This window comes from Lactuca serriola, chromosome 6 (genome assembly GCF_051521515.1).
Source record: "Lactuca serriola cultivar US96UC23 chromosome 6, Lser_US96UC23_V15, whole genome shotgun sequence".
Lineage (NCBI taxonomy): Eukaryota > Viridiplantae > Streptophyta > Magnoliopsida > Asterales > Asteraceae > Lactuca > Lactuca serriola.
Window position 1 is genome coordinate 160116594 of NC_136413.1, and position 18895 is coordinate 160135488.

An 18895-nucleotide genomic window follows, 5' to 3' on the forward strand; every position below is an offset into this window, starting at 1 on the left:
AGTTAAGTGTCTATTGGATTTTTGACACGAGCACTAGTTTATTTTAGGAAAGTTGCCTAAAATGCTTTTACGTGCTAAATGTTATATGTTGCCATATATGATATTAATTGTTCGGACTATGGTCTGTTGCCGACCGGATGTGGAAACCTTATGTGTGTAGGATTCTAAGCGTATGTCTACGGTATTAGAACTAACATGTAAACGTTTCGGAGTGATAAGGATGATTTGAATATCTATCGTGAATGAGGATCTAATTTCACCTTATTCGGTGTGTAGATCAAAAATGGTGAGAACAAGAAGTGGAGTTGCAAATGCTGATGAAAACAGGAATCAACCACTATTGATTGAACAAATACCTGTCGTAGCAGCAGCACCTGAGCCAATAACCATGGCTGGTGTGCAAATGATGATTCAAACAATGTTGGATCGTCAAATGGAGAAGACTAGGCGGTTGCTTCAACAGAATCGTGAAGAACTGTCAATTCGTGTGGAAGAGCCCGAATTAAATAAATGGCACTCGGAAGGTGGAAACTTCAGTGGGTCTGTTGGTCAAGCCAACCCACCGATAGTTAGGCAAAACAACCATGACGGAAGGAATGATGGAATGGGATGCAAGTACAAGGACTTTCTAACTTGCAAACCATCAACCTTCAATGGAAAGGAGGATCTGATTGGAGTTATGGATTGGATCTCAGAAATGGAGTTGGCCTTCATGACTTGTGGCTGCAGAGGCAAGTTGCAGACTATCTATGCAGTGCACCGGTTCCGAGGTGGAGTCGTTCGTTGGTGGAACACTTTAGGGAAGACTTTGAGCGCTAATGAGCCACTACAATTGACATGGGCAGAATTCTTGGTGCAGTTCAAACGCAAGTTCTGTTAGGCCCAAAATTTGTTGGATTTGGAGAATAAGTTTTTGGCATTGACAAAAGGCAGCATGTCAGTTGATGAATACACTAATAACTTTACCGATAAGATGGAGTTTTAATTGCGCATCGTGCCAGACGAGCTGACAAAGGTTGACCGATACGCAAAAGGACTCCCATAGGAGTATGAGGTGCCAGTACGTCAGGCACATACTCTAGAGGCAGCTATCTGGCCTGCCAAGTCTGTTGAGAACATGATTAAGGGGAGAACCACCGACAAGGTTGAGGTTGGTGAGAAGAGAAAGTTTGAGGGATCATCTGGTTCCGGTAAGAAAAGCAAATTTTCAAAATCTGATTCGAAAAAGTTTGGTGGAGGAAAAGGAGGCGAAGCGAAGTGGTGTGATAAGTGTAAGAAAAAGCACTTTGGGAAATGTAGTGAGGATGTAACTTGCTACAAGTGCAGAAAAATTGGGCATTTTGCCAATGAGTGTCCGAACAACAAAAGGATGTGTTTTGGTTGTAATGAAGAGGGGCACATTTTGAAAGACTGTCCGAAGAAGAAGGAAGCAGCTAAGCCCAACATTTCACCAAAGCCGAAGGCGAGAGCCTTCCAGATGACACTTGAGGCTGCAAAAGATGAAGCTGATATCGCTTCAGGTACCTTTCTCGTAAACGAATTACTTGCTCAAATTTTGTTTGATTGTAGAGCCAACTACTCCTTTATTTCGCATGAGTTTGGTAGAAAACTAGCTTTGCCTGTTGATAGACTAGATAATGCTTTATTAGTCGAAGTTGCTAGTGGCAAGTTTGTACCTGTTAGCCATCGTATGAAAAACATCTTAATCGACCTTAATGGGAATAAGTTTCACGAGGAATTATTGCCTATCGAACTTAATGGTTTCGACATTGTTTTGGGAATGGATTGGCTTAGCGCCAATGATGCCGAAATTTTATGCAAGAAGAAGATAGTTAAAGTAAACCCGCCTGGGAAAGATTCATTTATGGTGTACGGGGATAAACGACGAGTAAATTCTGGAATCATTTCCCTAATGAAAGCCATGAAGTGTTTGACCAAGGGATGTACATCATATTTAGCATTCGTGATCGATGCTAAGAAGGAAAAGAAGGTGATGCAGAGTATTACAGTGGTGTGTGATTATCCGGAAGTATTTCCCGAAGATCTTCCTAGATTACCACCTGATAAACAAGTGGAGTTCAGAATAGACTTGTTACCAGGAACGACGCCAATAGCAAAAGCACCTTACCGATTAGCACCGACGGAGATGAAGGAGCTGATGATGCAACTTCAGGAGTTATTGGACAAAGGTTTCATTAGACCTAGTTCATCGCCCTGGGGAGCTCCGGTGTTATTTGTAAAGAAGAAAAATGGAAGTATGAGGATGTGCATTGATTACAGGGAGCTGAATAAAGCAACGATAAAGAATAGATACCCGTTGCCGAGGATTGATGACCTGTTCGATCAACTACAAGGTTCAAGTTATTTTTCAAAGATCAACCTAAGGTCAGGATATCATCAGCTGAAAGTAAGAGAGCAGGATATAGAGAAGACTGCATTCACAACACGATATGGACACTACGAGTTTTTGGTTATGTCGTTTGGACTAACCAATGCTCCAGCAGCATTCATGGATTTGATGAATAGGGTTTGTAATCCGTTCCTTGCTAAATCCGTGATAGTGTTCATTGACGACATTCTGATTTATTCAAAGAGCCAAGAAGAGCATGGCAGACACTTGCGAGAAGTGTTGGAAGTCTTGAAGAAGGAGAAGATGTATGCAAAGTTATCCAAATGTGATTTTTGGATTCGAGAAGTCCAATTCTTGGGTGACGTGGTCAACCAAGGAGGGATAATGGTTGATCCAGCAAAGAGCTGTGATGAAGTGGGAGCAACCAAAAAGTCCTACGAAAATCCAAAGCTTTTTAGGATTAGCCAGATATTACCGAAGGTTTATCCAAGGCTTTTTTTCGATCGCTAGTCCATTAACAACTTTGACCCACAAAGGAGCTACCTATGCTTGGAGTGATAAGCATAATGAAGCATTCGAGAAGCTAAAGAAGAAACTATGTGAGGCACCGATACTTTCTCTACCCGATGGAGTTGAAGACTTCGCTGTATATAGCGATGCGTCTGGGGTTGGATTGGGTTGTGTTTTGACCCAAAGGGATAAGGTGATCGCATATGCGTCTCGACAATTGAAAGAGCATGAAAAGAACTACCCGACTCATGATTTGGAGTTGGCAGCGGTAGTTTTCGCTCTGAAAATATGGAGGCATTACCTCTATGGCACGAAGTGCAAACTTTTTACTGATCATAAGAGTCTCCAATATCTCTTTAATCAAAAAGAATTGAATATGAGGCAACGACGTTGGCTAGAGTTACTTAAGGACTACGACTGTGAGATACTTTACCACCCCGGTAAAGCTAATGTTGTTGCTGATGCTCTCAGTCGGAAAGTCAATCTTGAAAGGAAAAGGCCAAGAGTGTTGAGAATTGAAGTTGTCTCGACAATTGTGGAAAGTATAAAGAAAGCTCAAGAGGAAGCTTCTGAGAAGAATGACCAAAAGTAGGAACGTTTGGGCAAAACGTTGGTGTTCGGTATAAACAGTCATGGACTGAAGGTGTTCCAAGATCGGATTTGGATACCTAAGACAGGAGGAATCAGAGATCTTCTGATGGAAGAAGCTCACAAGACCATGTACTCGATTCATCCCGGTAGCACTAAAATGTATAGGGACCTGAAACCCTACTACTGGTGGCCGATGATGAAGCTTGATGTTGCAAAGTATGTGGCCGAGTGTGTGACTTGTGTGAGAGTCAAGACACAACATCAGAAACCGTACGGGAGTTTAGAACCATCGTCTGTGCCTATGGGTAAGTGGGAAGACATTGCTATGGATTTTGTCACTAAACTGCCCAAAACAAAAAGTGGTCACGACATGATTTGTGTGGTCGTTGATCGATTCACTAAGAGTGCGCATTTCATAGCAGCCAAGGAGAAATGGTATATGGATAAGCTTGCGAATTCTTACGTGAAAGAAATTGTGAGGCTTCACGGTGTTTCGTTAACGATTGTATCGGATCATGACAGCCGTTTCACCTCGAGGTTTTGGAAAAGTCTACAAGAGGAATTGGGTACCAAGTTGTGTTTAAGTACAGCTTACCATCCACAAACTGATGGTCAGAGCGAACGAATGATACAAACACTTGAACATATGATGAGAGCATGTACCCTGTAATTCCTAGGTAATTGGGATGAACATTTACCTTTGGTAGAATTTTCCTATAATCATAGTTTCCACTCGAGCATAAAGATGGCACCTTATCAAGCTTTGTATGGACAGAAGTGTCGTATGCCGTCTTTTTGGCTTGAGGTTGGGGAAAAGCAGTGTATGGGACCGGAGATAGTCCATCAAACTGCTGAAAAGGTGAAAATAATTAGGGAAAGAATGTTAGCAGCCCAGGATCGTCAAAAGAGCTATGCTAACAACAAGCGAAGACCGATGACTTTTGAAGTTGGAGATTCGGTTTTGCTTAAAGTCTCGCCGTGGAAGGGACTTATAAGATTCGGTAAAAGGGGAAAATTAAGTCCAAGGTTTATTGGACCATTTAAAGTTCTTCAGAGGATTGGGAACCAAGCTTACAAGCTCGAACTACCAGAAGAACTGAATGGAATTCATAACACTTTTCATGTGTGTTATTTGAGGAAGTTCACGGGAGAAGTTCCTGACATGATTCCACTTTCGGAGTTGAGAATCGATGAGAACAAAAGGTTGATTGAAGAACCAGAGGCAATCGTTGACCGAAAGAATAAGAAGTTGCGACGCAAGATGGTCGAGTTAGTGCTTGTCAGATGGAAACACACGAATGGGCCGAACATCACCTGGGAGACGGAGAGTGACATGATGGGTCGCTATCCGCATTTGTTTGTTGATGTGTGATTCTGGGGACGGAATCATTTTAAGGTGGAGAGAATTGTAACGCCTGTGTTTCTGGGCTTGTCATTAATGTTGATATAATAGTCTAGGTTAACCTTTGTAACCCGTTTTGAAATAATAGAAGTGTATTATTTAAGTATTATGTGTTTTTTGCTTAATTATGTGATTTGATTGATTAAGAATAAAAATAAGCATCAAAATTTAAGTGTAAAATAAACTCGATATCTTTATATAAAGTTGTAATGGCCGAAACGAGGTTTCCCAATATATATAGAACGCCTAAATCTGACTTCGTATGAGGAACTTATGATTTTCTGAAGTTTCGACTTAGCGGTATGCAGCCCGAATACTCGATTTGAGATCGAGCGGTTTTTAGCCGAAACAATCTAAACGAGAATCGAATATCTCTTTAGTGGTAGCGAAGCGATAAAAAGATAGGCGAGAACGGACGTCGGACGAAGAAGTTATGAATTTATAACGAAGTTTTCCTGCCCCGGCCTACTAAAAAAATAAATAATAAAAATAAATTCAAAATTAGCCGACGGAGTCTAAACGAAAGTTGTAGAGCGTAGTCTCACCTACGCGTGGATATAAAGAACATCGAAAACGGAGTTCGTATGAAGAAGATATGAATTTCCGAAGTTTATTAAATATTTAATATTTAAATTTAATCTTTAATTCGGATGTATATCCAAATGAGTCACCGATCTGATCCGAAGTACGCCCAGCGTACAACGAAACATGACACGCCTCGCACTCGAGTTCTTCGGATGACGCATGCAGTGATGAATTCGGACGCGTACGCCCCGTGTACGGTTGTACGCCCAGCGTACTGCGAGGCTTCAGCCTCCTATAAATAGGATGCGAGGGTTCCGGGCATATTTGCTCAATTCTTCTCTTTTTCGTGTCGAAGCTCTGCGTGTAAACCTCCGAAGCCATCCCGACACACCGGATCTCATATCCAAGTTAAGAAGGAAGTTTTACGCTCCCGAGATCCCGAGAAGTGCGATCCCCGAGCCGAAGCTCTCCCCGCGAGGAGACCGGTTTTTGTGAAGATCTTCCAGATCTACCGAAGAATACTACTTCTGCAAGTCGTAGTGCTGTCCGATCATCTTCTGATCAAGTGAGTGTGTGGTTACTTTCTTCTAACACATAAATATTAAGTATTTGCTATGAAATACGTGTTATGTGAGTGTGTAGTTACTTTCTTCTAACGCATAATTATGAAGTATTCTATACGAAATACGTGTTATGTGTATAATTTTGTTGTTATGTGTGTGAATGAATATTCACACTCTTCTATCTCATACATCTGAATTATTTTCTATGGAATACGTGTGATGTGGGTGTGCCTCATTTGTTATGTGGAATATGTATTGAATGAAAATGCTATACAGGTTTTAAACTATGTATAAAAATATATATATTTATCTACTAATATGTTGGGTAGAACATGGGTAGATAGTTGATGTGTGATAAACAGATGAGAGGCCTCGATGTTGTTGTTGTTGATCTAGTTATTCAACGGAGTATGAATAACGACCACAGACTCTTTCTAGACAGTCTAGTGGAACGCTAGCAGGTTCATAACTTGTAGGTGTTGTGAACGATGTGTTCACCGGTGTACTCAATCCCCCTCATGGTTGCCTTTAGGATATCTATTGTTGAGGAAACCCCTTAGCAGTAATGTTCGTCCCGATGAAAATCCTAGATTAGGTCCCTTGAGATAGATGTTGTTTTAGGGACGTAAAGTGAGGATAACGGGAATGGGTAATCGGGTTATCGTTGGTTGGTGAAATTAAATATAATTATTTATTGTGGGTTGAAAACCCTATATGCTCACCAGGCTCCCAAGCCTGACCCACTCAGTTTATTTGTATTACAGGAAGTGGCGCAAGGGCATAAGATGGATGAACCATCAAGTGGTTTTGTTTACAAGTCTGTATATGTATATATTTGTTGAATGACGTGTAATGTTATCGTTTATGCTTTATGGTCTGTATCGGAACATGACATCCCGAGTTTTGATTATATAATGAAAATACATTTCTTTTATGAAATGCTTTGGTAAAAATTATTTTATCATACTTTGTTTTTGGGAACAAATTCCGCAACTCTTTCAAATCAAAAGGATTTACTCTGAAATTATTTTAAAAGCATAAATGAAAATCGGTCTTTTCTGGACGAGATTTTGGGGATGTCACAACTTCCAAGGACATGTAGTCAACAAAGAAGAAAGTACTGCGAGGAATGGATAAAAATTTAAACTCAGAGATGACGGAATACAATATTTCATGAATCGAATCTGGACGCCAAAGTGTAACGATCATAGGGATTTGATCATGAACGAGGCACACAAGACAAAATACTCCATTCACCCTAGGGCATACAAGATGCACCGGGACCTGAAAGGGGTGTATTGGTGGCCAAACATGAAAGAAGAGATTGCCACTTACGTAGGTAAGTTCCTAACCTGTTCTAAGGTCAAAGTAGAATACTAGAAGCCCTTTGGGCTGTTACAACAACCAGAAACACCTTAATGGATGTGGAAGGTGATTACCACTGACTTCATGACAAAGTTGCCCAAGAGTACGGGTGGACACAATACCATTTGGGTGATCGTACACAAACTAACCAAATCCGCACACTTCCTATCAAACAAAGTGACGGATAAGATGTAAAAGTAGACAAGAACATATCTCCAGTAGATTGTGAGACTACACAGTGTGCCACTGCCTATTATCTCGGATTGGGATAGTCGATTCGCCTTGCATTTTGACAGTCGTTACAAGAAGTCCTTGGGAACCCGACTTGACATGAGTACAGCCTATCACCCACAAACCGACGGGAAAAGCGAGAGAACTATTCAAACATTGGAAGATATTTTGAGAGCTTATGTGATAGATTTCAGTAAAGCTTGGGATACCCATTTACCATTCATCGATTTCTCATATAACAACAGTTATCACTCGAGCATTAAGGTTGCTAAATTTGAATCCCTCTATGGGCGCAAGTACAGATCACCATTGTGTTGGGCTAAAGTTGGGGACTCCTAACTGGCTAAGGGGTCAAACGACCAATAGCACCCTCACTGACCCTGAGATCATACAGGAAACAACAGAGAAGATCGTTCAGATCCGTGAACGACTAAAGGCATCTCAGGACCAACAAAAGAGTTATGCGGATAAACGACGAAAAACCTTGGAATTCCAGGTTAGTGACCGCGTAATGTTGAAGATCTCACCTTGGAAGGGAATGATACATTTTGGAAAACGTGGGAAACTAAATCCTTTAGCGGCAAGAACTTGGGAGTTCCAACTAACTTTCATGTAAAGTATTGTTATTTTTAATAATAATGAACTTTATAATAATTTGAATTTTTATAATTCAGAGTAAATATTTTATACATCCTTTATACCATCTTTATTTTATAAAAACGTCATCATTTTTATAAAAATACCAAGATTTTATAAAGGTTTGACTTTTTTTTATAAAAAAAACTCACTAGTTATTAAGTTGTACCTTCATCTTGAAGGGGCAACCACCTAAACCCTATAGTAGCTTACCTTTAGTCTCATCCATGTCCCCCATACCACCCCCATAACCCACCCTACCCCCACCCTCCTTCCCCCTCTCTCTTTAACTTAGGGCCGAACGACCTTTTTCTCACATTCATCTTCATCATTTTCTTCTTCTTCTCTAAGAAAGAGCTCTCCACTTCCATAGCTAAATTCTTCCAAGTGGTTCTTGAGTTTTTGGTAAGTATTTCCTTCATAATCTAGTGATTCTACACACTTATATATTAGTTTCAACCCATTTACACACATTGTCACGTGTTACTATTCATAGGATCTTCAAATCTTCAAAGTGTTCTTCAAGTGTTCTTGAATTGAAACTTTCCATCTACAACCTTTCATTCATCAAGAAAACACACATTAGGTGAGTTTATACCCCTTCATTTTCAAGTTTTTCCAAGTTTTAGGGGGGGGGGGGGGGGGGGATACAAGTAAACTTGTATAATAACACATGTTGTTATACATGCTTCTTCTTCAAGTTGTGTAAAAATATTGTATTCATGAAAAGATGTTGTTACTTAGTTATTTGAACATTTACATGTGGTATGTTTGTTTAGAAATACAAAACTATGAAAAATAAGTATAAACAAATTATATGGTCTTGAGAAAAAGGTCACAAAAACAAAACTATAAAAACTAGGGTTTTGATAAACATAATATGACTTTTCTAGAAAAAAATGGTTATAACCAAGTCAATACACCATTTTTGTGGGATTTAAACCAATATATGTTATTTGGAACATATGTCTTGAAACTAGTCAAAATACCAAAGATTTAGTTTTGCAAAAAAAAAAAAAAAAAAAAAAAAAAAAAAAAAAAACCTTAAAAATCTAACGTTTTATGTAAATGCGAGTTTTCTATGGCGCCTTTTATGTTTTACAAGTTTTGGGGGAGAACACACTCTAAACAAATCCTATTTTGATAATTTAAAGGCTTTGCAAACAAAAAAATACAAGTTATGTCACTAAAACATATCTAAGCGTAAATATCAGCTTTTTATAGAAAAATTATGGTCTATTCACGAACTGTTTTACCCTTCTTAAAATTAATAGATTTCAAAATTGTACAATATGTAAATAGTTCAGGTCTATACCTTTTTAAGGACTACTCACGTACGTTCATACGATTTTTCTACTATCTATGGTGACTTTTACAAAACTGTCTATCATTTCAGAATATTTTCGGATAAGTCTGTGAAAATAAACATTTTCACTCTGGTTAGGAACCACTTAAGGCCAGGGTAAAAATTATGGACAAAGTAGACTCATTTTCTAACCTGTGAGAGTTTACGAATCCAAATTTCAATGTATGATGATTTTTCTATAATTTTTCTAAAAACATGGACAGAAAAAGTTAAAAATAAATTTTATAAAGTTTACAAAAAAAATCTAATTTTTACCTGTTAGTGACGTTAAAAAGGCCGAAGACTAGAAAAAGTTGGCTTTATCATACTAAATGTTTTTATAGTATAATTAGATGTAAAATTATATGATATAATCTGTTAAAACATCTAAACAACCTAACTAATATATATATATATATATATATATATATATATATATATATATATATATATATATATATATATATATATATATATATATATATATATATATATATATATATATATATGTGGACACAACAAAACATATATGACAAACGACAATGGGTGTAGTTTATGGGTCATTAACACTATTTTACCATTTTGGGGCGAAAACATAATTATTTAAATGTATAATTATTTTACACTATGTAATCACTATGGAAATGTAATATTTCCAGTTACAAAAGGGCGTTCATTACACTATACGTAAACATGTTAATATAATTTTGTGAGACATAGTCTTCACCGTACCTACCAGAGTACCTACAAAAGTCTTTTATTATAACCAGAATCTCCCGTAAGAGAGCGTGATACTTGTATATAGATCTATACGGGACTGACAATCCCGCACCTAAGCCGTTTGCTACAGCTAAACCGGCAGTTCTTGAGTGACAATTGTCATAACATTCTGACGCCTGAAGAACGCCGCAGCAGGTCAACTACGATTTTAGCATGGTTATAAGAACTCACATAGGGTATTAACAATACATTTGGTTTACGGAGATAACATATATTCATATGGTTTTATATAAGAATAAAACTACATAATACTATCTTTAAGTACAGAAGTACTTATACATTTTTGGTCTTAGAGTTCTTAAGACTACAACTCATTTTAAGAAAATATTGGATTTGCTGGAACATACACTATCATTCTACAAGGAAAAGTTACAGATTTTTCACATACAAAACTCGTATTGGGAAATCAATGATACATTTGGTTTACAGGGCAACTTTCACTCAAATGGTTTTATATAATAAAACTACATAATCTTATCTTCAAGTACAAAAGTACTTATACATTTTTTTTCTTAGGGTTTTTAAGACTACAACTCGTTTTAAGAAAATATTGGATTTTCTGGAACATACACTATTATTCTACAAGAAAAAGTTATAGATTTTTCACATTCAAAACTCTTATGAACTTACCAACTTAATTGTTGACACATTTTCAAACTACTTGTATTCTCAGGGAATCGTTAAGCAAGGTAATTACAAAGTTGTGAGGATGGACATTACAACATCACACTATTCATTTTTGTCGTAATGTATTGGAATTGAAACAGACAACAAATGTAATTTTCCCAATTATAATTATGAGGGTTGTGTTGCTTTGATCGCTATTATTCATCAAGTTATGATATTGTTCATGGAGTCATCCACCCTCAGACATTTCCGCCATTCTGGTTTGGGGGTGTGACAATATAGAGCTTGAAGTTACCATCATCTTTCAGATTTGTTCAAGGTACTCCTTCAAATCCAATCTTATACTCTTCCAATATGTCATACGACGAGTACAACGAGATGTCGGATCAATTGTTGTGAAATGGAATAGGAGGAAGAGGATCGGCCAAATATAAAAGAACACGGGTGAGAGAGGAAAAGCTAAAGGAGTTGATTGAGTTGAAAGTTGTTGAAGTGACATAGGTTTGCGAGGGTCTTGATTCCGACAAGTGCAAAGTGGCGTGGGATGAGGTGGAGGAGGTGAGTCGGGCGAAATTTGATCTCCAGTGAAAACTAGATTAGAAGAAGGATCCTTTACAGTCGTGTGAGACTGTCAATGTAGTCATGAAGTGTCACCGATAATATTTATATCCAGGTAACACTTTTGTTTCTCTAGAGATCTCTGCGAAAACCTCAAAGTGCTTCAAGACGGACCATCTTCCCTAATTCTCCGAGCCCTAAATTACTTCATAATGTTAGTTCAATCTCTACACAATCTTTTCCCTTTTTGTGTTATTACAGTTCAATTGATTTTCATTTCAATTCATTGTTTCGATTTCTCAATTACAATCTAGTTAACTATCACATTTAAACTCTTACGATCTAAATAAAAAACCATTGATTTTCGATGAGTGTAAGGTGAGTAAGGCGACAACTGATCTCCGGCGAAAACTGGATGAGAACAAGATCCTTTACAGTCGTTTTGTGAGGAAAATCCTAAGACAGACGAGGTGGATGGAGCCTAATCTCAACAATTTCAACATCCCGCTAAAACTGGTGATAGAGTTTGACCCTATTATGAAGGAGGAAACAAGAGACGAAGAGAAAATGATGAGGAGAGAAACAAATGGTGGACTCTTTTAAAGCAAAACCCTGAAATTCATTGGTGACAAGAAGTCACATTAGCTTCAAATGCTTTTGTGGTTTATGAAACCGGTTAAATTAGGTATCACTGATCAAAAATACAAAACAACAACCACCTTAGACCCCTAAAAAACACTAAAAAAAATTTAAGAACTAATTAATCCAATTCGAAAAACATTTTGGGGCTAAAATGTTATATGCCCTGAAAAATGAATAAAAACTCTAGTTTAGTCTAATAAATGAAAGTTTTTTTAGTCATATGTCACACTCTCATTCAATTTGTCAAATGTTATTTTATGGTTATTTTTAATTAATTTCCTTTTCACATGTCATTTTATGAGTTTTTTTTATTTTAATAAATTTCACATAATATTTTAATGTAGTAATTACATTAAATTTACTAATAAATAGATATTAATTTCATTAATGAACTTACATTCTAATTTCAAAATTCTCAAATTAAAGTTTATTATATTCTTTTGTTTATTTATTTAAATTATTTGTGTAAATTTAAAATATAAAAAAACATTTCAAGTTTAATAATTTATTATTTTTTATTTTTATAAATTTAAAGTTTTCACATATTTACGCCTCGTTCCCGAGTTTAACAAAAGAAAAGAAGAGAAGAGAAAAGAAAGTCACGAGAGAAAAGAAGAGAAAGGAAAATAAAACAAAATTTTCTTTTGTGTTCCCGAGTTGGAGAGAAGTGGAAGGAAAATAAATTATTTTGTTCTTTTTTTCCAAATCCTCCCAAATCGGAAGGAAAGTTAGGAGGGAAAGTAATCCTCCCATTTTCCTCCACTTCCTTCCAATTCCCTTCTTTAATAAAACTCGGAAACATCAATTTCTTTTATTTTCTTCTCATTTCCACTTATTTCCTTTCCTTTCTCTCCTTAAGTTGAACTCGGGCCGGGGTGTCCTATTTTTTTTTAAATTAACCAATATAAAATATATGGATCGTTTTGTAATATTTTCTTTCTTTTCTCTCCTTAAGTTGAACTCGGGACGGGGTGTCCTATTTTTTTTTAAATTAACCAATATAAAATATATGGATCGTTTTTTAATATATATTTAACGTCGTATAAACAAAATTTCCCCCTGGTTAATAGTAAAGCGATCGACAGAAATATATGGCGACGGGGAGCGGCGGACCAGCGGCGGCGAAGATAGTATGGAACGAGAGACAGAAAAGGTTTGAAACAGAGGACAAGCAAGCATACTTGCAGTACGAGTTGAGAAACGGTGGAAAATTGATGGATATAGTTCACACCTTCGTTCCATCAAGCAAGAGAGGCTTAGGTTTAGCTTCACATCTCGCTGTTGCCGCCTTCAATCACGCTCAATCCAACTCCTTATCCGTTATCCCTACCTGCTCTTACATCTCCGTAAGCTTTATCTACCTCCATCCTTCTTCAATTTTGTAGATCAATTTTAGGGTTTTTTCGATTGTATGAACGTTTCCTCCGCGTTTTATCATCATGAATGTCTTTCCTCTCCGATTATATCAATTTCACTCGAATGAAAAGCATACTGCATACATGTTATAAATGTTTCACCTAGAAGTAGGATGGTTTATGCAGGTTATATATTTTAAACCCCCTTTGATTGATCAGTAACCAATTTTCGACATCAATAATCAATACAGACTAAGAAGATTGAATAGTTAATTCATCAAATGTTCTGTTTTTCGTTCTTGAACTTGAAGGCTCTTGGATTTACCAATTATGGATAACAATCATCGATAAAGATTAAGAAGATTCAATTGCTGATTCATCAAATCGTCTTATTTGTTCTTGAACTTGGATTCAACAGTTAGAGATAGCATTCATGATAGAGATTAAGAAGGTTGAATTGTTAATGGAAGCTAATGTGTTGTTTTGTATATGGCAGGAGACATTTGTACCTAGAAATCCATCTTGGAAGTCTGTATTGTACTCTGAAGATCTCAAATCAAGCATTTAAAAGTGTTGTAGTTAGCTTTGCTGCAGAATAATAAGCCAAATGTTGAAGGAATGTCATTGGCCATATATGTCCCTTTGTAGCATACTTAAGAGTTTAATTTCATACATGTAATATTCACTTTGGGTACGAGTGAAAAACTTTAATTTACCAAGATTATTATAGAAAACGAGTTATTTATAATTTTTCAGTCAAATAAAATTGCAGTTTTTTTAACCCCAATAAAATGAATTATTTCATTTCTTCGTTGATTCCCACGTGTCATTTACCCCAATAAAAAATGAGTTATTTATATTTTTTTGTTGTTTTAAACTCGTTCAATCATTAGGTAAAAAGAGTTTCACCGGGATATCCACAACCATTCTTAAATTTACCATTTCCTTTTGCAAAAATATTTTCATTTTTTTCTTGTTCAATCGGCATGAAATTGAGTCATTTAACGTTTTAAAGTTTGAAAGAAGATTTTCATTCACAAAACAATTGACAAGTTGAAAATATGATAACATCGTGATAAAAATTATCAATCACATATGGGACTCAAAACTCTCACTCAATTAATAACATTGTTATTGTTTATTAATAAGGGTTATTGTCATTGTTGCTCAACAAACTTTAGGATATTGGTTTAAACGGTCTCTCGTGACTATTTTTTGTATTTGAAGGGCACAAACTTGTATTTTTAGGTTTTAAAAGGTCATTCTGGACAATTTGAAGGGGTCACCCGATGGCACCCATCATAATCAGCAAGTTTAAATGCCAACTCAATTGCCACGTGTAACACCTAATGTAATGCTTTCTTTAGAACTCAAATCCGATCAAATCCCTTACCATCTTCCATCTTCACCTGCTCTAATGTTGTCTTCTCCGGCCCCGTCGCTGTCTTCTTCGGCTCCAGCGATGGCCCTGATGTTCACTCCGGTAGAATCGAACACTAAGCATAGAGTCTGATGTTCACTCTGTAACACAGTCCCTCTCGACATAGATCGACTCTAAGGATCGATCCGCAAGGGTTCATTCTCGTTTCCGTCAAACGAGATTGAAATTGGGAACGATTTTGAAAGCTACAGAGAAGATGAAGATGGTGGGAGCGGAAGTGGGTATCATCACGAAAGAGGCCCGCGCTTAGGTGGTGATGTTTTTGTCGATTTGATCCATCCTAAAGCAATCAAGGAGCTGAAAGTCATCGTCGATCGGATGATTAGGTCCGGCTATGAAAAAGAGTGTTGTCAGGTTTACAGTAACGTCCTGCCTGATGTCTTAAACGAGTGTTTATCCATTCAAGGAGTTGAAAGGCTTAGTATTGAAGAAGTACAGAAAATTGAATGGAAAATTTTGGATGAGAAAATGAAGAAATGGATTCAAGCAATTAAAATCGTGGTCAAGGTTCTTCTTTTTGGGGAAAAACGATTATGCGAACAAGTTTTCAGTGAATCCGAACTTATCAAAGAAATTAGTTTCGTTGAAACAACAAAAGGATGTGTGATGCAGCTGTTGAATTTTGGGGAAGCAGTTGCAATTGGGCAAAGATCTTCAGAAAAACTCTTTCGAATTCTCGACATGTATGACACGGTTGCAGATGTTTTCCCTGATTTTGAATTTCTTTTCACTTATGAATCTGGAGAATTAGTCTGCAACGAGGTGAAGGTGGTTTTAACCGGCATATAAAATCATTCTCTAAATCAAAATGTTTGCTTGAAATCAGTTTCTAAAACCGTTTTTCTAAGATGTTTGCTTGAAATCAATTTGAAAATCAAATTGTTTTCTTGAAATCAGTTTCTAAACTCCTAAAGTACTCTTTCCTTCCCGAGGAACTGGATGTCAGTGAAGGCGGCCAAGATGACCAAGGTATCACCTGATTATCATCTCTAATCATCTTATCATCTAAATCTGTTTCATCTTCGTCTCCGTCATAATCATCGTCAAAAACCATATCTCGTGGAGTTGAAGATGATCGCCAAGAACTCATCGATTTATGTGTACCCAAATAAGGGGTAGTGGTGTTGTGATTTTTGGAGGTTGTGAATCAATGGTGGTTTTTGTTGCTATAAGATACCACACAAACACACCTGGTAATCCACACAAACACAACCGGCAAAGATGAGTCGACTCACCACTGAGTCATTGTTGACTCACCTGCCTAGTTGGCAGCTAACATGACACTGTAAGGTACCAAATTAACCGGTAAAACACAAGTTAGTACCCTTTAAAGGCAAAAAATAATCATGAGGGACCATTTAAACTAATATACTAAACATTGTTGGGCTACAGTGACAATAACTCTATTAATAACGGTGTAGTTATGTAGAAATTATTTTATCATTTATATTAAAAGCGGTTATTATTTATTTATTTTGGAAACCACAAATATCATTAAAAAAGCACACACCAGCAAGAAACCAGAAGTACAATACAATATGAGAGATTTCACCACCTTACATATGTTGCACCAAACTCCGTTTGAAGATTTTCTAGCAATATCGAAGGCTGGATTGTTATGCAGATTATGAATACTCTGGATGACATCTTTCCATAAGCAATCTTATGAGTAAATTACACGAATGGTCCCTATGGTTTAGGGTAATTTGCACGTTTGGTCTCTAACTTATTTTTTTAACTCGAAGGTCCCTACAATTTGTTTTTGTTGCATGTTTGGTCCCTGTCTTACCTAAAAAGACTATTTTACCCTTGATTTTTTAATTTATTTAAATAAACACACCTCCAACCTCACCCCTTCATCTTACCTAGACCTAACAATCTGTGTCTGCATGTTGTGTATTCGTGTCAGACACGAATTTACACGACACAAATTTGTTAAACACGAACACAACACCAATTATAAAACGTGTCTGGGGCATCAAACACGACACATAAAAAATTCGTGTGACACGTGACACAACACGAATAGACATGTTTTTTAACCGTGTTACACAAAAACACGAATAAACATGTTTTTTAATCGTGTTACACAAAAACACGAATAACACGTTTTTAATGCCTTTTTTTAACCTAGTGCTATAAACTAATTATTGACTCTTAAGAAATTGGTCCCTAATATTTTATAAATATAAAATTTAACCATAAAGTGCATATGTATATATACGTGTCACGTGTCAACACGAATTTGTATCGTGTCGTATACGTGTTTAAACAGGTAAATTCGTGTTTGACACGTGTAATACACGAAACACGAATTTAAAATACGTGTCAGACACGAATAAACACGAAACACGAATTTCTAAAACACATACACGGAAAACTCGTATGATATTCGTGTCGTGTTAATCGTGTCGTGTATGAAATTGTCAGGTCTAATCTTACCTTACTAACTCCACCATTTTTTCCTATTTAAATAATAATTTTTTTTAATAAGACAATGACCAAGCACGTAACAAAAATAAATAGTAGGAACCAAGCACGTAACAAAAACAAACAGTAGGGACCTTTTGAGTTAAAAAAATAAGTTAGGGACGAAACACACAAATTACCTCAAACACCATTTGTATAATTTACTCCAATCTTTTTCGTTCATCAACCTCCACCACTAGGGGTGTCAAAAAAACCCGAACCCGATTAACCCGACTCGACCCGAACCCGAATAAGGTAATTAGGGTCGAGTTTAATAGGGTCAGAACTCTTAATCGGGTTAACCCGACTAACCCAAATTATTATTAGGGTCGGGTTTAGGGTTGATTTTTTCAAAACAATTCGGGTTTCGGGTCAACCCGACTAACCCGAATTATTATTAGGGTCGGGTTTAGGGTTGATTTTTTCAAAACAATTCGGGTTTCGGGTCAACCCGAATAACCCGATTAAGAATTTATTACCAAATTTTTTTTACTGCGTTGAATGACATGAATTCAAGATCTCATGAGATTTTACAACTAATACGTATTTCTTAATTAAACAAACCAGATAGTAAAATTACTATGTATAGAGATATTTAAAATGACATAATTTTCCTCTCTTCTTAATGTAGTACGGTTGTGTTGTAATAATTTTACGAATTTTATTTACTGTTTACATTACTAATATGGTAAAAGAAACTCCAAAAAATTCATATCCAATACCAACTTTACATTTTAAGTCCCTATACATGTGGATTATGTATTAAAATGACACAACATAAATTCATCTTACATTTCAACTTCAACCCGACTAACCCGACCCTACAAACCCGAAACCCGACTAACCCGTACCTTATTAGGGTCGGGTTTCGGGTGAATAGTTTTTCTAGAAAAACTCGACTAACCCGATTCGTTTAACCCGAAACCCGATCGGGTTGACCCAATTAAGAGCCCTATCCACCACCATTTAATTAAAATAGATGTATTTTGAGCGAGAAAGGTACCGACACCAAGGTTGCCCTCTGATTTTGGCGCAATTTCAACCAATCCACCCGATGGATTTTAGCATAAGGATCATTTTGATATTTTTTGCTTGATAGAAAAAAACATTAATCTCATGAAAATATATTATATATTCGTTTATGCATAAACCACGTTTTTTGGACCAATCCCGTACATCATGATACAAACAAATGATGGTGTTGTACCATGTGGAGCCATCTAAATGTCTCTAGTTATGGACACTATTTAAATATCCATTGATAATTCCTTTAAATCCCCATAAATTTATTCAAATTTTCTTATCATTTCAGGGTAGTACGACTTGCTTTTAACGAAAAAAAAAAAAAAAACAGTTATAAAGGTTTTTTTTACGAACTAAATATCTCTTCGTCCTGAAAATAAATCTAAATGAAGTCTTTCTTGTGTAACTACTCTCATAGATAATCACATGCTAGTTGTAAATTATAAAGTCATATTTAACTATCATTACCTACTCATGTTTGA

At 36.5% G+C, this 18895-nt stretch overlaps 1 protein-coding gene across 1 annotated transcript; it reads left to right on the plus strand.

The window, feature by feature from the left end:
• Nucleotides 1-13166: 13166 nt before the first annotated feature.
• Nucleotides 13167-14228, plus strand: LOC145057181 (acetyltransferase At1g77540-like). Its single transcript, XM_079004966.1, has 2 exons — nt 13167-13471; nt 13977-14228. Exons 1-2 carry the CDS (start codon nt 13217-13219, stop codon nt 14046-14048), a joined length of 327 nt encoding a protein of 108 aa, XP_078861092.1. The 5' UTR covers nt 13167-13216; the 3' UTR covers nt 14049-14228.
• The last annotated feature ends 4667 nt before the right edge of the window (nt 14229-18895 follow it).